The sequence below is a fragment of the Anoplolepis gracilipes genome, chromosome 13 (genome assembly GCF_047496725.1).
Source record: "Anoplolepis gracilipes chromosome 13, ASM4749672v1, whole genome shotgun sequence".
NCBI classification, from domain to species: Eukaryota; Metazoa; Arthropoda; class Insecta; order Hymenoptera; family Formicidae; genus Anoplolepis; species Anoplolepis gracilipes.
Genome location: NC_132982.1, coordinates 5,905,283 through 5,922,671, shown reverse-complemented (window position 1 = coordinate 5,922,671; position 17,389 = coordinate 5,905,283). Strand labels below are relative to the sequence as shown.

Genomic DNA, 17,389 nt, shown 5'->3' with positions numbered 1-17,389 from the left:
TATTTGTGTATTACATTATTAAAACCGCTGAACTTGCTAAACCATCCCGTGATAAATTTTCACTGTTTACATGTACACATTGATATTCACAAATTCATGAATATGCCTGATTTGACAGAAAATATAATAACCGAAATTTTGGAAAGCGTTTATTATTGTCAAAACAGTGTCTTAATTTCATCATCGATATCAACATGATAATAATAAAAAATATAACATTGCCGAGTAATTTTTCGTTTATAAATTTCGCTGTTTTTTCTGATTTATTAAAACTCTTTGAGTAACAATTGCAAGTCTGTGTTTTATAATATAATACAAAAATAGTATTCTTTCTTAGACTGGTACATGCACATCACTACAAGAAGTAATTTATTATTAACCAGATCTGAAAGATGCGCAAACTCAACATTATCCGCAGCTTTATAAGAATTCTTCTCAAAGAGACTTTACAACCCTGGGGAGATCAACCTTTAAAATATTCCGAACGAGAGATACGTACGTCGATTTCCAATTCAAATAATTCGCGTCTCTTCCTTGGGAAACAAAAATAATTAAGAGCATTTGATCTTTAATTATTTGTTAATTAAAGCTTCAGTTTTCCGCGAGCGATTACTGTGGTCAAGCAAATATTTGCATTTTAAAATTAAATATACTTGACTGTAGTCGGTGTATTTAACATTTCATGATAATAAAATTACACAACATTTGATGGTAACAAATATTATTATATTCAATTTATTTGCGTTATTTTGGTCGTGGTTCGATGTGTCATTTCCAGACGATTTTATGCTATATAAAATAAACTTTTTATTTTCTATGTATTAGTATGATATTCAATTAATAAATTAAAAAATTTTACTTCTGAAATAACAATATCTGATGTCGCACATATTTTTGTCATGTGTGAATATATGTATTTTCTTACGATTAATCATAGTCAGCACGTATATTGTGTATGTCTATTTTATAACATCCCTTATAATTATCAACAATTGTCTCGCGGATATCTAGCAAACTTTTTGATTTACGTTCACTAAGATTTATTACATGCAAAAGATTAAAGTAAATGCCGTAAATATGAGTAAATTCAAACAATAAATCACTCTATTATCAACAATCTCGTAAAACGAATAATCCGATGTCCCATCCATTATTTTATCCCGTGAAAGTTCCTCGTTATAAGAATCATTAAGCACAATATTACAACGAATATCGCATAATTCTTTAATACTATTATTATCATCTCCGAAACAAATACTTTTAATTGACAATATTTTTCTAAAAAAGATTATTCTACGAATTAATTGCACTATGTGAACGATATAGATTGTGATTATTATTAATTTATATAAATAAAAAAAAATTATTTTTTGAGAATGACGTTTAATTAAAAGGACAAAAACTATCAAGTATTTCGAAATAATGTAATCGCATATGATCCATCGTTCAAAACCTATCTTTCTGGTTTGTAAGAGCTAATCTCGAAATTGAAAAACGCCCGCGGCTTCGTGTCGACGATTTGATTCGATTAACAACTCGCACAGAAATAATTTCATGCCACGTTACACACCTTCATTAACCCGGAATCTCGCCCCAGAATTTCACGAGATTTCATGCTACCGGATGCGTTCGTTGCGACGATATTTCTGACACGTCAGCTAGTGGACTCTCTTTTTCCGTGACACGTCGAATTCCACAGGACAATCATCTCTCGAATCGTCCTCCGGAAAATTTTTATCCACTTTCATTCTAAATTTTTGCAAAGGTGCGCATAAATACAGGCGAGATAAATTGTTATTTATAAGTCCCCGATATTTAAAAACTACAACTAATATCTTTTTCACATTATCTTATGTCAAATAAATTATGCAGTCATGTATGTATTTTTCTCATCAAATTTATATTTATACATGGAAGAATAAGAATATTAAAGCATCAGCTGTCTTTATTCGACAAAGTATCATTTGTCACGGACTCTTTATCTGCAGATCTGCAGTTCCTTCTGGTACATTTAGACGATTCGTCACGTGCTCCTAAAAGAAGCGACGCGTACGGCAGGCAAAAATTGCCTGCACAGTTTAACAAGACGTCGATGATTAACGAGACGATATCGATGATCGGAAAACGCAATATCCGTCATAGAGACGCGTCTGCAAAAGTGACAGCGGATGGAAAGGATGACGCATCTCTCGCACGAAAGGACGACGGATCAAGAAAAAGCATTTTGCGCATCATCGAGTGCTGCCCGGGGTCATCCTCGGCGGGCCAATTAAACACAAAGGTGCTCGGTGAAGAGTAAAGCGAACTGAGAATAAGGAGAAAGAAAGAGGAAGCTGCGCTGCGAGGAAGGCAAAAAAAAAAAATCGCCAGGCAAGAAGAGAGCAGAAGAGACGAAATGGCCGCCGGTAAGTGAAAGTGGAATGTGAGCGAATTAAGCACTCACAGCAATGCACAATGCACGATTATTGAGGGCAAAAGGAGGGAGGAGAAGAGCAAAACGGTAACGCGCCTTCACGTATTAATAACAGCGGGGACTCACGCCTAGAAATTAAACTTCTCTTTTGCTTCTCGCGTCAAAGAGCATTCGCGCGAGTAGCGCTTTGTGACCGCGCGCGATCGATATCCGTAATCCAGTACGCGCTCAGCTGTTCCCGTTAGCTCTCACGCCGCGTGGTTAAATGCCACTCTGCTTGACTCTCACCTTAGACCCACGTATAGTTTCTAATTAATCCACGCCCTGTAGCGCGCAAATTTTTTCATTGCCTCGCCGGCATCGAGTCGCGTCAATTCCCGTACGGTCTGACTCGACTCAGCTGTTTCTACTTGGGTTTCTAATGCACTCGCACTCCTAGACCGCAACACCGTAATCAATTTATGCTTGCATCTTCCTCTCTATAGAATGACAATACTATATTTCTTTGATATTATTATAAAGAAAATATTATTGCATTAATTTTCTTCCAGTAGTTTAGAACAAGGAATGCGATGACAATGGTAATTAGACTTGTTACACCGTAATTCGTTAATTGCTGCATTAATTCTTATTCAATTATAGTACAATTTAACTAATTTTTATTAAGCTAATTCTTTTTATTGTTTCTGTAAGTGATGCAAAAAGTTTTAATTATATTTGAAAGAAATAAGCATCTTATCACAGCAAATCTTTTCTCTTATATTATTCATCAAAAATTTAGAAATTTTCACAAGCGACGACTTTATTACATATGCACATATAATTCTGCTACGTAATATATCTTACACAACCCTTGATGGCGCATAATTCATTATCATATGGTTTTCCTCTTGACAGTTATCGGTATAATTGCTGGCGAACATAGTATCCATAGTTAGTATCCATTAGACACACATCGTGCATTGCAAATTTAGCAACGTGTAGGAGATATGTAACATGTCAACGATATCGCGATAAAGAGAAAATTAATACGACATCTAAACGATTTCACAAACATCAGAAAATTAAAAAATCTCTACATCAATCAATTACCTTTATCTATATTGTTAAAATATTGTTTAAAATTGTATTTCTCAAAGTTTAAAAAAAAATATATATATTTAGTAAAAACATATTCCTCAAAGTTTATTAAAATAAATCTTCTTTTGCTAAAATATTATATAAAGTTAAAATATTTTTCATTCTATCTGTCACGGCAAAATTAAACTTTTTATTATAATTCTCTTCCAAATATTGCGCTTTTTTTCAATGTTGCATTTAAATCGTTCTTCTAAAGAGTTCTTAAATATTCGAGGCATTCATGAAGTCGCAATAAGCTTATTTAGTTACGTGACCCCCAACCAATCTACCTACATCTTTGAATCGCTAGAGATGCAATCGTCTTTCTCAGAAAGCGTGGCGTAAAAATGGAAGAAAATAGTCGATCTGTCAATTTCGGCGAACATCCTTCGATTTTCGCCGGGAATAGCTTTGCCTTTTTTCTATGAATATATATTTTTCTCGATGTAAACAATATTGCAATATAAGCGGTGTGCATGTTTCGTATAGATATGGATTATTAGAGCTGCGTGTTAGTTTTCATTTCAATTTTTATCTGAATGATTTTCAATTATTTACAGAAAATTTGTTATCACCACTTCTCACTTACTTATATGACAGGTATCCAGAAAGTATTACTATCATTTTAATCTTCTATTGTGGATAAGTTTTAGACGCAATTACTTGATTGAGATAGCTCTTTTATACGTAAAAGGATTGATTACAATGTCAACAATGTGTTTATTAACTTAACGAACACGCCTTGCTATACTTTGGCATTAAGTGGTATAATAAATTGAAAGTTAAATTTAAATTTAATTTATTGGAATTATTATCCAACCACAAGTTAAAATAACTGATGTATTTATTTATGACTTATTTATTTCTTCATTATTCATTTCAATTTATTTCACAAATTTTCTTCGGTCATAATCATGAAAATTAAATGGTGCATTATACTAGAAGTTAAATCTAATTCCAATTTTCATCACAATGAAAATTTGATTAAGAATAATTGGTATATTTATGTTTCCTTCTATGATAAAGACAAAACTGATTAAAGGATGGAACTTGAATTAAACCTTAAACTTTTGCCAATGCAATAAAAAAGTTTTCTGAACCACGTAGCAGAATTAATTATAAGATATTGCTCTAAATTAAAAGGTCAGAATATTCGAGCTCTCTTAACACAGTAATAGCACGTGAAGGAAAAAAAATAGAAAAATTGATAATTAAATGCCATTCCCATCGTAGGCTATAGAGAATTATCGGAGAAATGGAAGGGAAAGTGAGGGAGGCGGGAAAGGGAAGTGGCAATCATGACTCGTTTCTCGCATCGTGATATTTACCGTAAGCATGCAATATGAAAGCATATGCAGCATGCAGTGCGACATTATGCCACATCTCTATAGAACAGCTTAAAACTGGAATACCAGATACGCAATATGCATGATACGCGCACATGAACAGGAGCAATCAACAAAATGGACCATTTGCAGTAAGCGATTAGTAGCGATAAATAATAAGAATATAATGTTTTTATTCACTCGTTTATGGTGTTTGCGTTGTGTCCGAAATAAGATATAATATTTTTACAAAAAAATAAAAAATATATATATATATCTTAACTTTTTTATATTTTCAAAAACGAAGGAAACTCGCGACAGACTGAAATTGGAGAAATATTCGAGATGAAAATCCGATGCAGGGAAAATGAAAATCCCGTATGCTCGCGCTTATTTTATCATGGCAAGCATCCGCGAAAATTGTATCTTCTACGTAAAAGCCGAGAGTATCACATGGAATATGGACCACTCCTGTCGCGATATATTTCGTTTCTCCCCAGGAATATATAATATAATTTCGCTTCGATGTACACAGTGTGCGTGTCGAGAGAAGAAAAGACAATTTCACAAATAAATCTATTTTTATCCGAAGGCTCGAGTGATGATGATATCTTTGTAACTGGAAATTCGCCCATCTCCTAAAGATCTTCCGCGAAAGCACATATTGAGCAAAATCGTCGGTTATTGTTCGAGGGTTTTAGTGCTTCTATGTAAGTGGAAGTTGCCTACTATATATATATGTAACACACTAAAGTGAAATCTGTTACTAACTCTCGATAAACTAAAACTTTAAAAAATATACAATTGTTTCTTACAAAATAATTTTATATTGCAATTTTTATAAAAATTTTAAACTTCCAGCACTAGAAAATATTCTAATAAATCGTTATTTCTTTAAAAGCATATTTTCTGAAATAATTGCTTCAAAGAAGTGAAATTGTGCTTTGCTGCATCCATTTTATTTTTTACAACTCTATTTTCTAAATTAAACATGATACATATAAACGTATCATAATCATAATCTTAAAAGTTTTTTATGATATTTCTAGTGAGATAATTCGCGCTTAATATGCAAGTAGTCGAAAAAATTTTCTGCGGACGCAATTAAAACTAAAAGAGGCGAGGAAAAGTTACAGCGCAACCATGCGTAACTACATGCAATGTATATTCAGAATTGTCCGTGAAGTTATATAAAGAGAATTTAAAAAATAACATTTAGACAAAATTTGTAAATTATGATGAAAATTGTAATCTCGAATGTAACATGTTCAGAAAACTGTAAAACCGCGTTTCACTCTATCATTTCTTGCATCCTTTTATTTTCTGTCGCTCACGGCGAAAACGGAAGTAGTGTAGCTTTAATCTTGAAATTGCTTTTGCAACGTAATGCGATTCCGATTTTAGAATATGAAGGAAAAGTCGCGCGTGGAAAATTAGTATTCCCAATTACTTAGTTTTTTGTTCATGTCGGAGTTTTTATACGTTTCTAAGATTTTATTATTTAATGCAAACTCGAAAATTCTTTAAAGGCATCAAACTATATTTCGTTAAATATAAATAGATATCTTATTATTTAATCGAGGTAGTCGACAAGAAAAAGTGTAATTTTATAAAAATTTATTTAACAAGGGTTGAAGAGAGCAGGAATAAGTTAAAGCTTAAAACAATTTAATTTGGATCTAGTATCTACATGTAATAGAGATCAATTTATTGTCAACTTTTATCGACTGTTTCGATATTTTCGCACATTTGCAAATTGGGTTACACCGATTACGTCGTTATCACGTTGAAACACTCATACTAATAAAGTTATACCACTCTGTTTTTCTATGTGTGAGACGTATTTTAACGAGTTACATGAGTGTCCATTGCTAACGGGTAGTGAAAATTTATTATATCGCGACATCCGCCTCGTATCGACGATTCGATACATCGTAATTGTCATTGGGCATTCTTTTTTCTTTTCCTTAAATCAATACATGCTGCGGTAATCTCGTCGGAGATTAAAAAAAAATTTCGCGGAATCTCTGACTTGAAGAAAAATAGCTTGTTTATACTTTGTAGGTTCAGTAAATCGCACAATCTATGACTCGAGGGAATTCCGTCTGAAAAATGGCCATTTGGGTAACCCAATTTTGCGGGTCTGAGATAAGAGTATAATCTTAATGATCCAGTTAGATTACTCAGTCGTAAAAGTTTTTCGAATGGTTAAGAAATAAAAAAAATCCCCCTAGGTTTTACATAGCATTATCTAATCTAATGACATCTAAATAATATTACGTACATGTGTTTACTATTAACGTCAAGTATACATTTCTACATAAAATATATATTTTGATTTAGGAGTTACGTAATAATTTTTGACAGAAGTTACCAGTTAGTAAGAACCATAAATATATCATTTATTAGATATATGTTCATCCTATGCTGATATAATATATATTTCGTAATGTATCTTCCTTGTAGCACTTTACAATTTTTCGTAAATAGAATAAATCATACTGACATTTCTTTATGATGCAAATTTATTCGCGCACGAGTAACGAAATTCTGGTGGCTTTCCGCAAAAGTGAACGAACTTACAGACCGTGGGAGGCAATGGTGCGCAGATTATCGTTCCTGCATTAACCATTCTACTCGTCCCATTCCCCACGGAACATTAGATCCGTTCTGGAACACCAACCTTGGATATAGGCCAAGATTAAACGAAGGAAGAAGCGAATATTAGCATGTTCTTACATTTTATAATGTATACAAATCCATATTAGATTTTTAATTATTATCTCATGAGCATTAATAAATTAGTGTGAACGTATATGTTCTTTCAATACATACAATTATGTAATTATTAGATTTCTTTATATTAAATAATTACATTGATTAACATCGATTTTGCGTTTTATATAATAATAATTGAAGAATAAGAATAATTCAAAGGTAATGAATAATTATTTCAATTTAAATAAAAGAATATAGAATGCCCCGCAAATAATATAAAGACAATGTTATCTTTATCTTTTTTATATTATCTTCTTTATATCACAAACAAAATAGAATTTTTTTTTATATAAAGTAAATTTTAATAAAATGTCCAATAATAATTAAATATTGCCTAAAATTATTTTATTAACATTAAACTGCGTCTGTACAAGTCTTATTTGCTCCCTTAACTGCGATCGGGATGATTGTAGATTTAATGTAGAGATGCAAAGCAAAAGGCTCGCGTAATTCGATTTCACACTTAGACTGATATGAATAAAATATGCACATGGTTTTGAATCCGTTATGCATATTTGATCCGATATGTCTAACGTTAAAGAAAAGCTATATTAATCTTATCTTTGGTTAAAATAAATAACAATTCATAATATACATTTTAACAATAAAACTTATTTAATTAAAGAAAATTAAAATTTTCTTTGTAATAATTATATTAAGACAATAAATGTATGATATTTAGTAATATATAAAAAATAAGAATCTTACTTATATTCCCAAAAAGACAAAAATTTTTTAATTTATAGTAATTTATAGTAATTCATAAAGGTATCAATGTTCTCATTGACGATAATTATCTATTCTTTTACCTAACTAAGGTGCAAAGAGAGAATAGTATACTCGCAGAAAGCATTGTAAATGAAACTGAATGTACTAGACGCTGAAAATATTTTGTTCTATTCGACAAAAAGTAGTTACTAAAATATTTCTTCCGCATGAAATATACTTGGAGAGATTATTCGATGCAATAAAACGAAATGTTGCAGAGATATTCCTGCTATTTTCATTTATAGTTTTTAACAAATTTAAAATTAATTTTTTTAACAAGAAAGTTTAACGTGAGTTTTTGAAATAAAAGTTTCATTAAATTTAATTAAATTTAAGAATATATAGCTTCAATAGACATTTAACGTTTTATATGACTAATGAATCATTATTAATAATTTTAACTAACTTGGAGATTTCATACATTTTAAGGATTAATAACTAATTTATAAATAATAGCCAATAACAATCATAAATTTTTATTAAGATAAAGACTTCAAATTCGTTAAAGAATTTATAACTAAAAAACATAGTTTTGGAGCACAGATTGTAAGATAAAGAAGATGAAAAATTACTTACAAAACAGAGCATAGATTGTGTGACAGTTTTTAATCGCGTTGCCATTTGTACCTCGATAAGAAAGAAAATATCGCGTCACGGTCGCGATCTGTACCGGGAAAACATTTAACTACGTTTATCGCGATGTGTGATGCAATGATAAACCGTCGTATTTTTCCCGTAACGTCTGCACGACCAATGGGATCACGCAAACGATATCGGTTTACGACGGGCGAGAAGTTATGGCGATAATTATCGGACTTTGTGCATTCATGACCAGACACGCCGATGGTTAACGAACACTTCGCACGTTTCCATTTGCCTCGTCAACGCGTGGAAACGCTTTACAATGTAACCACAGTGACGAGTAATTGTCGCGCGGAGAGTGTCGTCCCCGACTCGGTCGTGAGTTCTCCGCAAATATTTGACGCCGTAACACGAGGTGTCCAAGCGGCGCGAAATTGCGGATTTACGCTCGGAAACCGCTCGTCGCAAAGTCGATCTTGCATCATTAGTCGTGAGAAAAAATTTCCCGTCAAGAACTTTCACCGCGAAAATTTGGGGCTTTAAAAAATATCAGTATGACAAAACGAAGAAGAGATATCTCTCGCATTTATCATTTTAAATCGCCGACTTTGTAATTTAATTGAATATATCTTTAACACTTGCGAAATCGCAATGTTCGCAGATCTGTCAAAAATAATTAAAGACTGTTTATAAGAAGTATAATTTTAAAAAATACTAAAAAATTAAGACTTAAAAAAATATTTAAAATATTACAATTCAAAAGTCAGACGAAAGGTTGTTAATATTTGATATGCAGATAAGGTTATTTAAAATAGATACATTTAAGATATGCATAAGATATGCATGAAAACATTTTTGATGCTTGATAAAAAAAATCTGCATACATAAATTTGCATGCGCTGAGAATTTGATATAAAAAATCACTAATAGTATCACTAACATAAAAGTAATATACATTATATTATATTCAATAATATACATCCCCGGTTTACAGAAAATTAAAATTCTTTTCCACTCGTATTAAGTATGACATTTTATAAAAGATTTTCTTAATTGTAATATAAAAGATTTATATTTTTATCCGAGGAAAAGAGAGAGAAAGAGAGGAAGAGATACAAAATTAATGTGCCGTTTCTAAATATTCAAGCTTTATAAAAGGAAACGCAAGGAAGTGTCGCATCGAGCTTGAAAGCAAGAGGTAATAACGCGTGCATTGTTGTCACTGTTTGCACAAGGAATGCGAGAAGAATGTGAAGAAAACCAGAGCGCGTTCCACACGTTACATACTCTTCGCAAAATGCTACTCAGTTTCTACTAACGGCCATCCTTTAAATTTTAAATAAAACCTTGGACCTCGGACTTGTGTGCGCGAGGACTCACCGTTCAGACAGGTAGACAATGAATTCCCATTGCCGCAGGTCAGCCTCGCCAGCAAGTCTCGAGGAAGCGGATGTATTCCCACGGAATTACCCCGTTTCAAGTCGTCGGAATAATATTTTGAGACCCGTGGAGATAAAATATTCGTTTCTCAAAAGTTAGAATAAATTTTATTCCGAGTGAGAAGGACGAGTGGGAGATCTAAAGAGGAAGAAGGAATAAGGGGGGAGGGGGAAGATTACAATGACGAAGGATGGCTAGGAGTGGTGAGAAAGAACCCTCAGGTTTATGTTTCAAGTTTCGACAAAACGTTCAACGAAGATACGGAATATTGAAAAGAGCAAAAGATAAAAGACCAGTTGAATTTTAATGTCTACCTTCGAGCTGATCTATATTCTCTGCATACATGATGAAAATATTTTTTTAAACATTTAACGTGTTTTGCATACGTTCTATATTGAGTAATACAGCTAAATTTGCTCTGAAATGTATTGTTAAAAGAGAAAAATTATATATGAAAATAATATAAAATATGAATAAATAAATATGTATCTCTTATTCGCTTACATACAAATGAGGTAAAATAAAATAAGATTAAATAAATGAATGTAGATAAGTATCTGTGTATTATTACAGATAATATATTCGCGACATATTTTTTTTAGACAAAAACTTTCAAAAAATATAAAAATATTTTAGCAATACGTTATCTCTTATTATAATAGTTTCGTTCAGAATTTGATATAATTTCTGTGCTCAGCAAGCAGCTGATTGTCAAACAAACAACCAATTCGATCCGAATCTGAATGAAAGCAACCTGCACAAGATCAAATATTGAATATCTTCCATCTATAGCTATTGTGATAGTTATTGCGATAGCTATTGCAAGCCACAGCGATGGTTTATGCGACCATCGAGACGCCGCAAAGACGATGGGAATTTTTGTGTTGAGGCTTTTATGGATTCTTCGCAAGCCACATAGTCGCGACCTCGGAAAATAGGGTCTTAAACAAAGGTCGGAGAACGCCTTTTATACCTTCAAAATTCCATTTTCCCGCCGTATTACTGAGAAAAATGCGAGGAAAAGTGATACTGGTGTTGATAACAGTCAGTCATTCTTTGATGCCGTACAAGAATGTGATATTCTCTAAGTTTTTTTTTTATATTTATTTTATCTATTCCTCTGTTACAAATTCAATCTCAATTTCTGCCAATTTAGCAAGCAATGTGGAACATGAGATGTAATTTGTAAAGGGTGGTATGAGCAAATAGAATTAATCTCGCAATACTGTGGTTAGATTACTACGCTAAGCAGATTAATTTGTATTGTATAATGATGCAAATTAGATTCTGCAATGAAAAAAGGCGATTAATATATAGTAATTTTTCAATAACATATTTAATTAATTGATTGATGAATTTCAAAACAGTATTTTTTTAATCAGAAAGTTAATTCTCTGACCCAGATTAAAAAAGCTTTGAATTGTCCTACGCGGAAATAAAAAAGTATGAACTGGTAGAAATTTATAATATTACATGACAAAAAATAGAATAAAATAAAATAATATAACGAGAAAGTTTAAAATCATTTGGGAAATCATGTATTCTAAATTTTTACATACATATAAGAGATTTTATACATGTAAGAGATAGTGCTCTATTAATTATTTCAACTATAAAAAATATAATGTATTTATCTGTCATATTTAGAAAAATTAATGTTGCATTAATTTTAAAACAAGAAAAAGTTTCTTTAAGCAATAGAAAAACAAATTCTCTGTACGACATACTTTAAAAGAACGAATAGTGTGAATTCTTATACGTTGCCAAGATTGTAACCCCCAAACTATATAGTAACCTGATAAAGCCCATAGATTCTATTTCTACTAAGGGTCAAACCGGATCTTGGCGGGTCACTGAATGGTTGATTCTGATTTGTGAATTCGATGTTTTCGGGCTAATAAGTAACTCAGAAATAACAGTATTCGACTACAGTAGTCCGGGTCGGTGATAAAGTAGACTCGGCTTCCGCCTTAAAGTTGACAGACGGTGATCGATTGGTTTGCATTACTGCTTGACAAGAAGTGAATAAAAACGGCACTTGTAAACATAAGTGATGAGCAACATTACTTTCACAAATGTAAGGCTCTCCCCTGTTTTGCAAATAAATATCACGTGTTTAATTTATAAAAAGATTTTTTTATTATTTTATAAATAAATAAAAAGAAATCTTTGTTCTCGCGAAACATGTTATTCAAAAGCAAGAAAAAAAGTCACTCTCAATATATTTTCATAAATTTATTATTTCTTGGTTAAAAAAAAAATTTTACCAAGATTACGGCTTTCCTTTATCGGGCTTCTAGGATTTCACGCGTTCATGCGCCAAGATGAACGAGCGATGGCGAAAATTCGATGAATCATATCGCGCAACTCCTTCACAACGCCATGCTAGCAAAATTGACTTTTGATACGATCGATCGACGATTTTGACAAACTGTTCAAGACGCGAAATTCAACAGCAAATTTATATTGTACGTTTTCATTTTACATTACGTTCCTTATATATACACCTATCAGATTACTTATATCCGAATTCCATTATAAAATAGCAAACACGAACTTAAGATATTTGTAACATTCTAAAACGCAGTTATCAAAAACTTTCTTTCACATATAACGTTTTAATTAAATTCTTTGTTTGCACAGTTATAACATTAATTTAAGTAATTATTGTTTATCACATTAATGCATAATAATTCATATATCTATAAGACATTAAAGATGTTATATAAATGTGCATTTTTTATACTTGTTACAGAGTAAAAAAAAAAAAACGAACAAATATTAACGATACTTTAATAAGTAAGCAATTTATCATTCACGAATTTTAGTTTAACGTAGTACACTTAGTCTTATGCGCGACAAGCGGCAAATTATAGAGGCGCGACGGCAGTTTACAAATTAATCATTCCCGAAACGGCATTCATGAATAATCATGCCACGCGCTTAAAGACGAACGATCTTGAATACGTCACCGACCACTTTCAGCCGCTGAGACGACGACGACGAACACACAAGATCCAATTACCGCCGCGGTGAGGATACGTAATTAACATCTTTGATGATGTTCCGCATTATCAGTGCACGCTCGATAAGATCTCCGTGCGCGAGGAGATACCCTCTCTCATCCAAAATTTAATTAGTCACGCGACATGATTGCCGGGCCCGAAACCTGAATAATCAAAGCGTGTCTTGCAATCGCATGATTTCAATAGCGGTGACACATCCGCCACGAATTTCCGGCGGTTGTTGCATCCTCGTGTACAGCGAGATATAAACTTGGAGAACGCGCGTGATGCATTTCTCGAATTATACCCGAAACACAGTCCGAACTCGATGAGTTAACACAGTAGGTAAGACTCAATTGCACCAACAACAGTCTAGAACTAGATAAGCATGACTCAGTGATTCGCTATCTCCTTTCAGATTAGACATTTCATACGCGATATAGATTCCGCTTGACGAAATTTCCATCTCCTCTCTATCGTCAGCTTCATCAGTGCAATCGACTTCAAGCGTTTCTACTTCTACGTGCAAATTTAACATCGATATTTTCAACAAACGAGAATCTTGCATATTTATGTTATGAAATATGAGAAATATAGAGTCTTCGTAAAATAATTATATTCATGTAAATATACAGGGTGTCCGGTAATTCGCAAAAAATCTCTCGTGTACAGATAGAACGAATCAAACTGAGCAAAAAAAGTCCTTTACCATTTTGCCATTTTCGTAATAATTATTGAGATATTAATTAAAAAATATCGACCAATTCGCACCAATATATTGTATTAGCGCTCTGCGAAAAGACAGCTCGCTGTCACACGGTTACTATGCGTGCGACTAGCAACCGCATGACAGCGGGCTGGCTTTTCTCGCCACGTGCTGATACTCACACGAATTAGTCTTTTTTGCTCAGTTTGATCCGCTCTACCTGTACACGAGATTTTTTACGAATTATCAAACACCCTGTATACACTAATAATAATTCTAAAATGTTCTGAAAATTAAAGAAACGAACATTGTATAAATAATATAATTAAACGATTTAATATAAATAATATAATTACATAATTTTTTCTCTCCACATATTAAAACATCAATATTGTATTTGCAAGTCGAAATTATTCAAAATCACCGCAGAATCACTACCTTTTTTAGAATGGAAACAGCTGGCTGCGATTTGAAGATACGAGAGAGAAAATGTTATCCATGCAAATATCTATTCTTTTGCTTTTCTTAAAGTTGCAAGATATTTTATGATATCACATATAACGTGATATAATATATAACGTGTTAAAATAATATTCTAGAATTTATAATTTAATTTTATTTGTCTTTGTTTGTCATATTTACTAAATAAGTAAGTAACAATTTAGTAATAAAATGATAGAACAATTTTGAACAAGTACATAGAAAATCAGTAAAAATTATTACACGTTAAATTGTATTACGGTTCAAGTTTTCGATTGGCCTGACGAATTATTCGGTTCGTTATTATCGTTTTCGTTCAAGCGAAAGAAAGAGAGTGATCTCACGGTTGACTGAGGTTTTTAAGAATTGGAAAAACGAAGGTGAGGAAACATCAAGTGAGATGAAATAAAGAGAAAAAAGAAAGGATGCTGGAACCTCGTCAAGACTTAACGAATTTATTTAGGTCCGACTAATTGGATTGCTTTAAATCCTATTACATTTGCTTCTACCAGAATCCACGTGCCCCACTTTATCCCTGTAAATGCGTATCAGCTACCGATATCCTATTTGCACACGAAAGTATCTATTAACCCTTTGCATATGAATGACATCTATTTGATAGGAATGGACAACAATATTTACGTAACTTAATGTAAAATAACATATAAAATCCTGTTATATAACCACATAAAAGCCTTTTACATCTAATCACACAAAAAAAGTATTATAAATAATAAATTATCGTGTTTATTATTAAATCTGATGTCATCGTACAAAATTAAAGCATATGATAATACCTTACACTATCAGATTAAGATATTACAAAGTTTAGTTTTAAAATTTGCATATGCAAACAGCAAAGGAACTAAATACTATTAAACATTCGTTATAATATTTTATTTTATATAATATTTATTCAGCAATCTGTCACACTTTCAAAATTTTTAAATCCGCATAATTTATAGAGAATTTTATTTTGTTATTTTGTTTGTCGGAATAAAATTAGATATACTCAAATTTACAATTAATATTCATTCAAGAATTTATAAAAAAGCAAGTTTAGATATTCGTTCCAGCCTTAGAAAAATTTATTACTGTGCTTTGTACAACTTTCACGTTACTATGAATTAGCGAGAATCCTCTCGATTTTTCATGAAGATTAAAATTTAGCGATTCTCAAGATAAATTTTAACTTGATTGAAAATATGTAGTATATCTCCAATGCCATGCTTATGTCAAATATTAAAAATAAAATCTCGAAAGTTTAAGAAAGAAAATTTAGTAACTAAGACAAATAAAAAAATAGCAATATTTATTCGTAAATAAAATTCGAGAAAGAAGAGAGAATTTCGTAGGGAGAAAGCAATTCATGAATCATACGCTTTTGAATTCTTTTCTATCCCATTATTTCAACACACCACCTGTACCACACGTATACCGTCATGTTGCTCAGAAATAACCATAGTAAAACTCGTGAAGACGAAACGGAAAACGCCGCGGGAAGAAACTTTCCCCTGAGAAATAACTTCGTTCTGAAACCAGCTGAATACACATTTAAGTTTTGAAACACGCGAAAAGTCATTTTGAACGTTCGGACGGCAGGGCAAAGAGCCTAGCCTGCAGCGGTACGAATTACCAGCAGGTTAATTGTGAGGTAGTTAGAGGGAGAGAGCCTCGTTGCTGATGTACCGCGGCCCTAAAATTGAATTATGTCATCTCCGCGTGAATATGCATGAGATTTCCTTCCGGTGCCTTCTGGACGCGACTCGATAAAAACTCTTGAACAGATGGGAATTTACGATTTGTGGGACGGCCAAAGAGAAAAATCACGTCAGAAAACACAAATTATTCGTCGCGATTTAATCCAAGACATTTCTTCCCTTCGAACTTTTTTTTCAACAGCGTGTTATTTTACGTCGAATTATCATTTCTAGTTAGCCAGATTATTTTAAAAAGAAATCTGATATCTGATATATTATTATATAAATTTTTATAAGCGAATAGTTTTAAAAGCGAATTATATACATATGTGTGTGTAAATTTATTTTTGTACAAAGTTATGTTTTATAACATAAAAAGAAGTACTATATTTCTTTTAGTTTTCTGTAGCATAAATTTAATTAATGTACTAATTAACAAAATTGACTGAGCGTACTTTATTTCAAAGCGCAATTGCCTCGATTAAAAGTATAAGAGGCACTTCAATCATTTTCGAAACGTTAATTTTTAGCCTCATCTTTCGTGCTCTATGATATTGTAGAGAATCTTACAATTGATCTATAAGGATCTATATAAGAGAACTAGTTAGCAATTCAAAAATAATAATATCAATTCGCTCACAGTTTCAAATCGATCGAAATTTGACGGATATAAAAGAGCAGTAGTAGTATACTTTCGAGTGATTTTTCTTTTTGACTTCGACCAGTAACTTTTTGCCGCGATCTTTATCCAAGAGAAAAGACTTGCAACGGCTGATTGCCAACTTTCAATCGTTCTAAAGTTGAAGAAGTAATGACGTCAAAAGAAGTTTTCGAAAGATCGATGATGAAGCTTCGATGACTGACAGTTATGAAATTAATGAAAAATACTCGCTTTTATTGTATTTATACGAAAATAAACAAAGCTAATTTTATAATTTCTTGTTAAAGAAATTATTTATATTTGTCTTCTCCCCTCCATAATATTATTACTTGTCTAATTTTAATTTATAACAATTTTGTATAGTAACTACTTTTGTATCGCAATTTCTGAAAGTAAATATTTAAATTATCAT

At 32.0% G+C, this 17,389-nt stretch overlaps 2 protein-coding genes across 4 annotated transcripts in view; one reads left to right on the top strand and one right to left on the bottom strand.

Annotated features, from left to right (window-relative positions):
- Positions 1-17,389, bottom strand: part of LOC140672619 (midasin) — a 96,833-nt gene that overhangs the window by 56,207 nt on the left and 23,237 nt on the right. The window lies entirely within an intron of this gene.
- LOC140672623 (uncharacterized) overlaps positions 1-17,389 on the top strand; it is a 44,668-nt gene that overhangs the window by 16,771 nt on the left and 10,508 nt on the right. Inside the window, exon 2 of one of the 3 annotated variants that reach the window (XM_072904917.1) lies at positions 1,989-2,405. The exons of 1 other annotated variant lie outside the window; for it this stretch is intronic. In XM_072904917.1, coding sequence (XP_072761018.1) covers positions 2,396-2,405 — 10 coding nt within the window. In that variant the 5' untranslated portion in view covers positions 1,989-2,395. Of the gene's footprint in view, positions 1-1,988; positions 2,406-4,466; positions 5,568-17,389 lie in introns of those variants that run through there. One more of the 3 variants, XM_072904918.1, reaches the window with a different exon arrangement.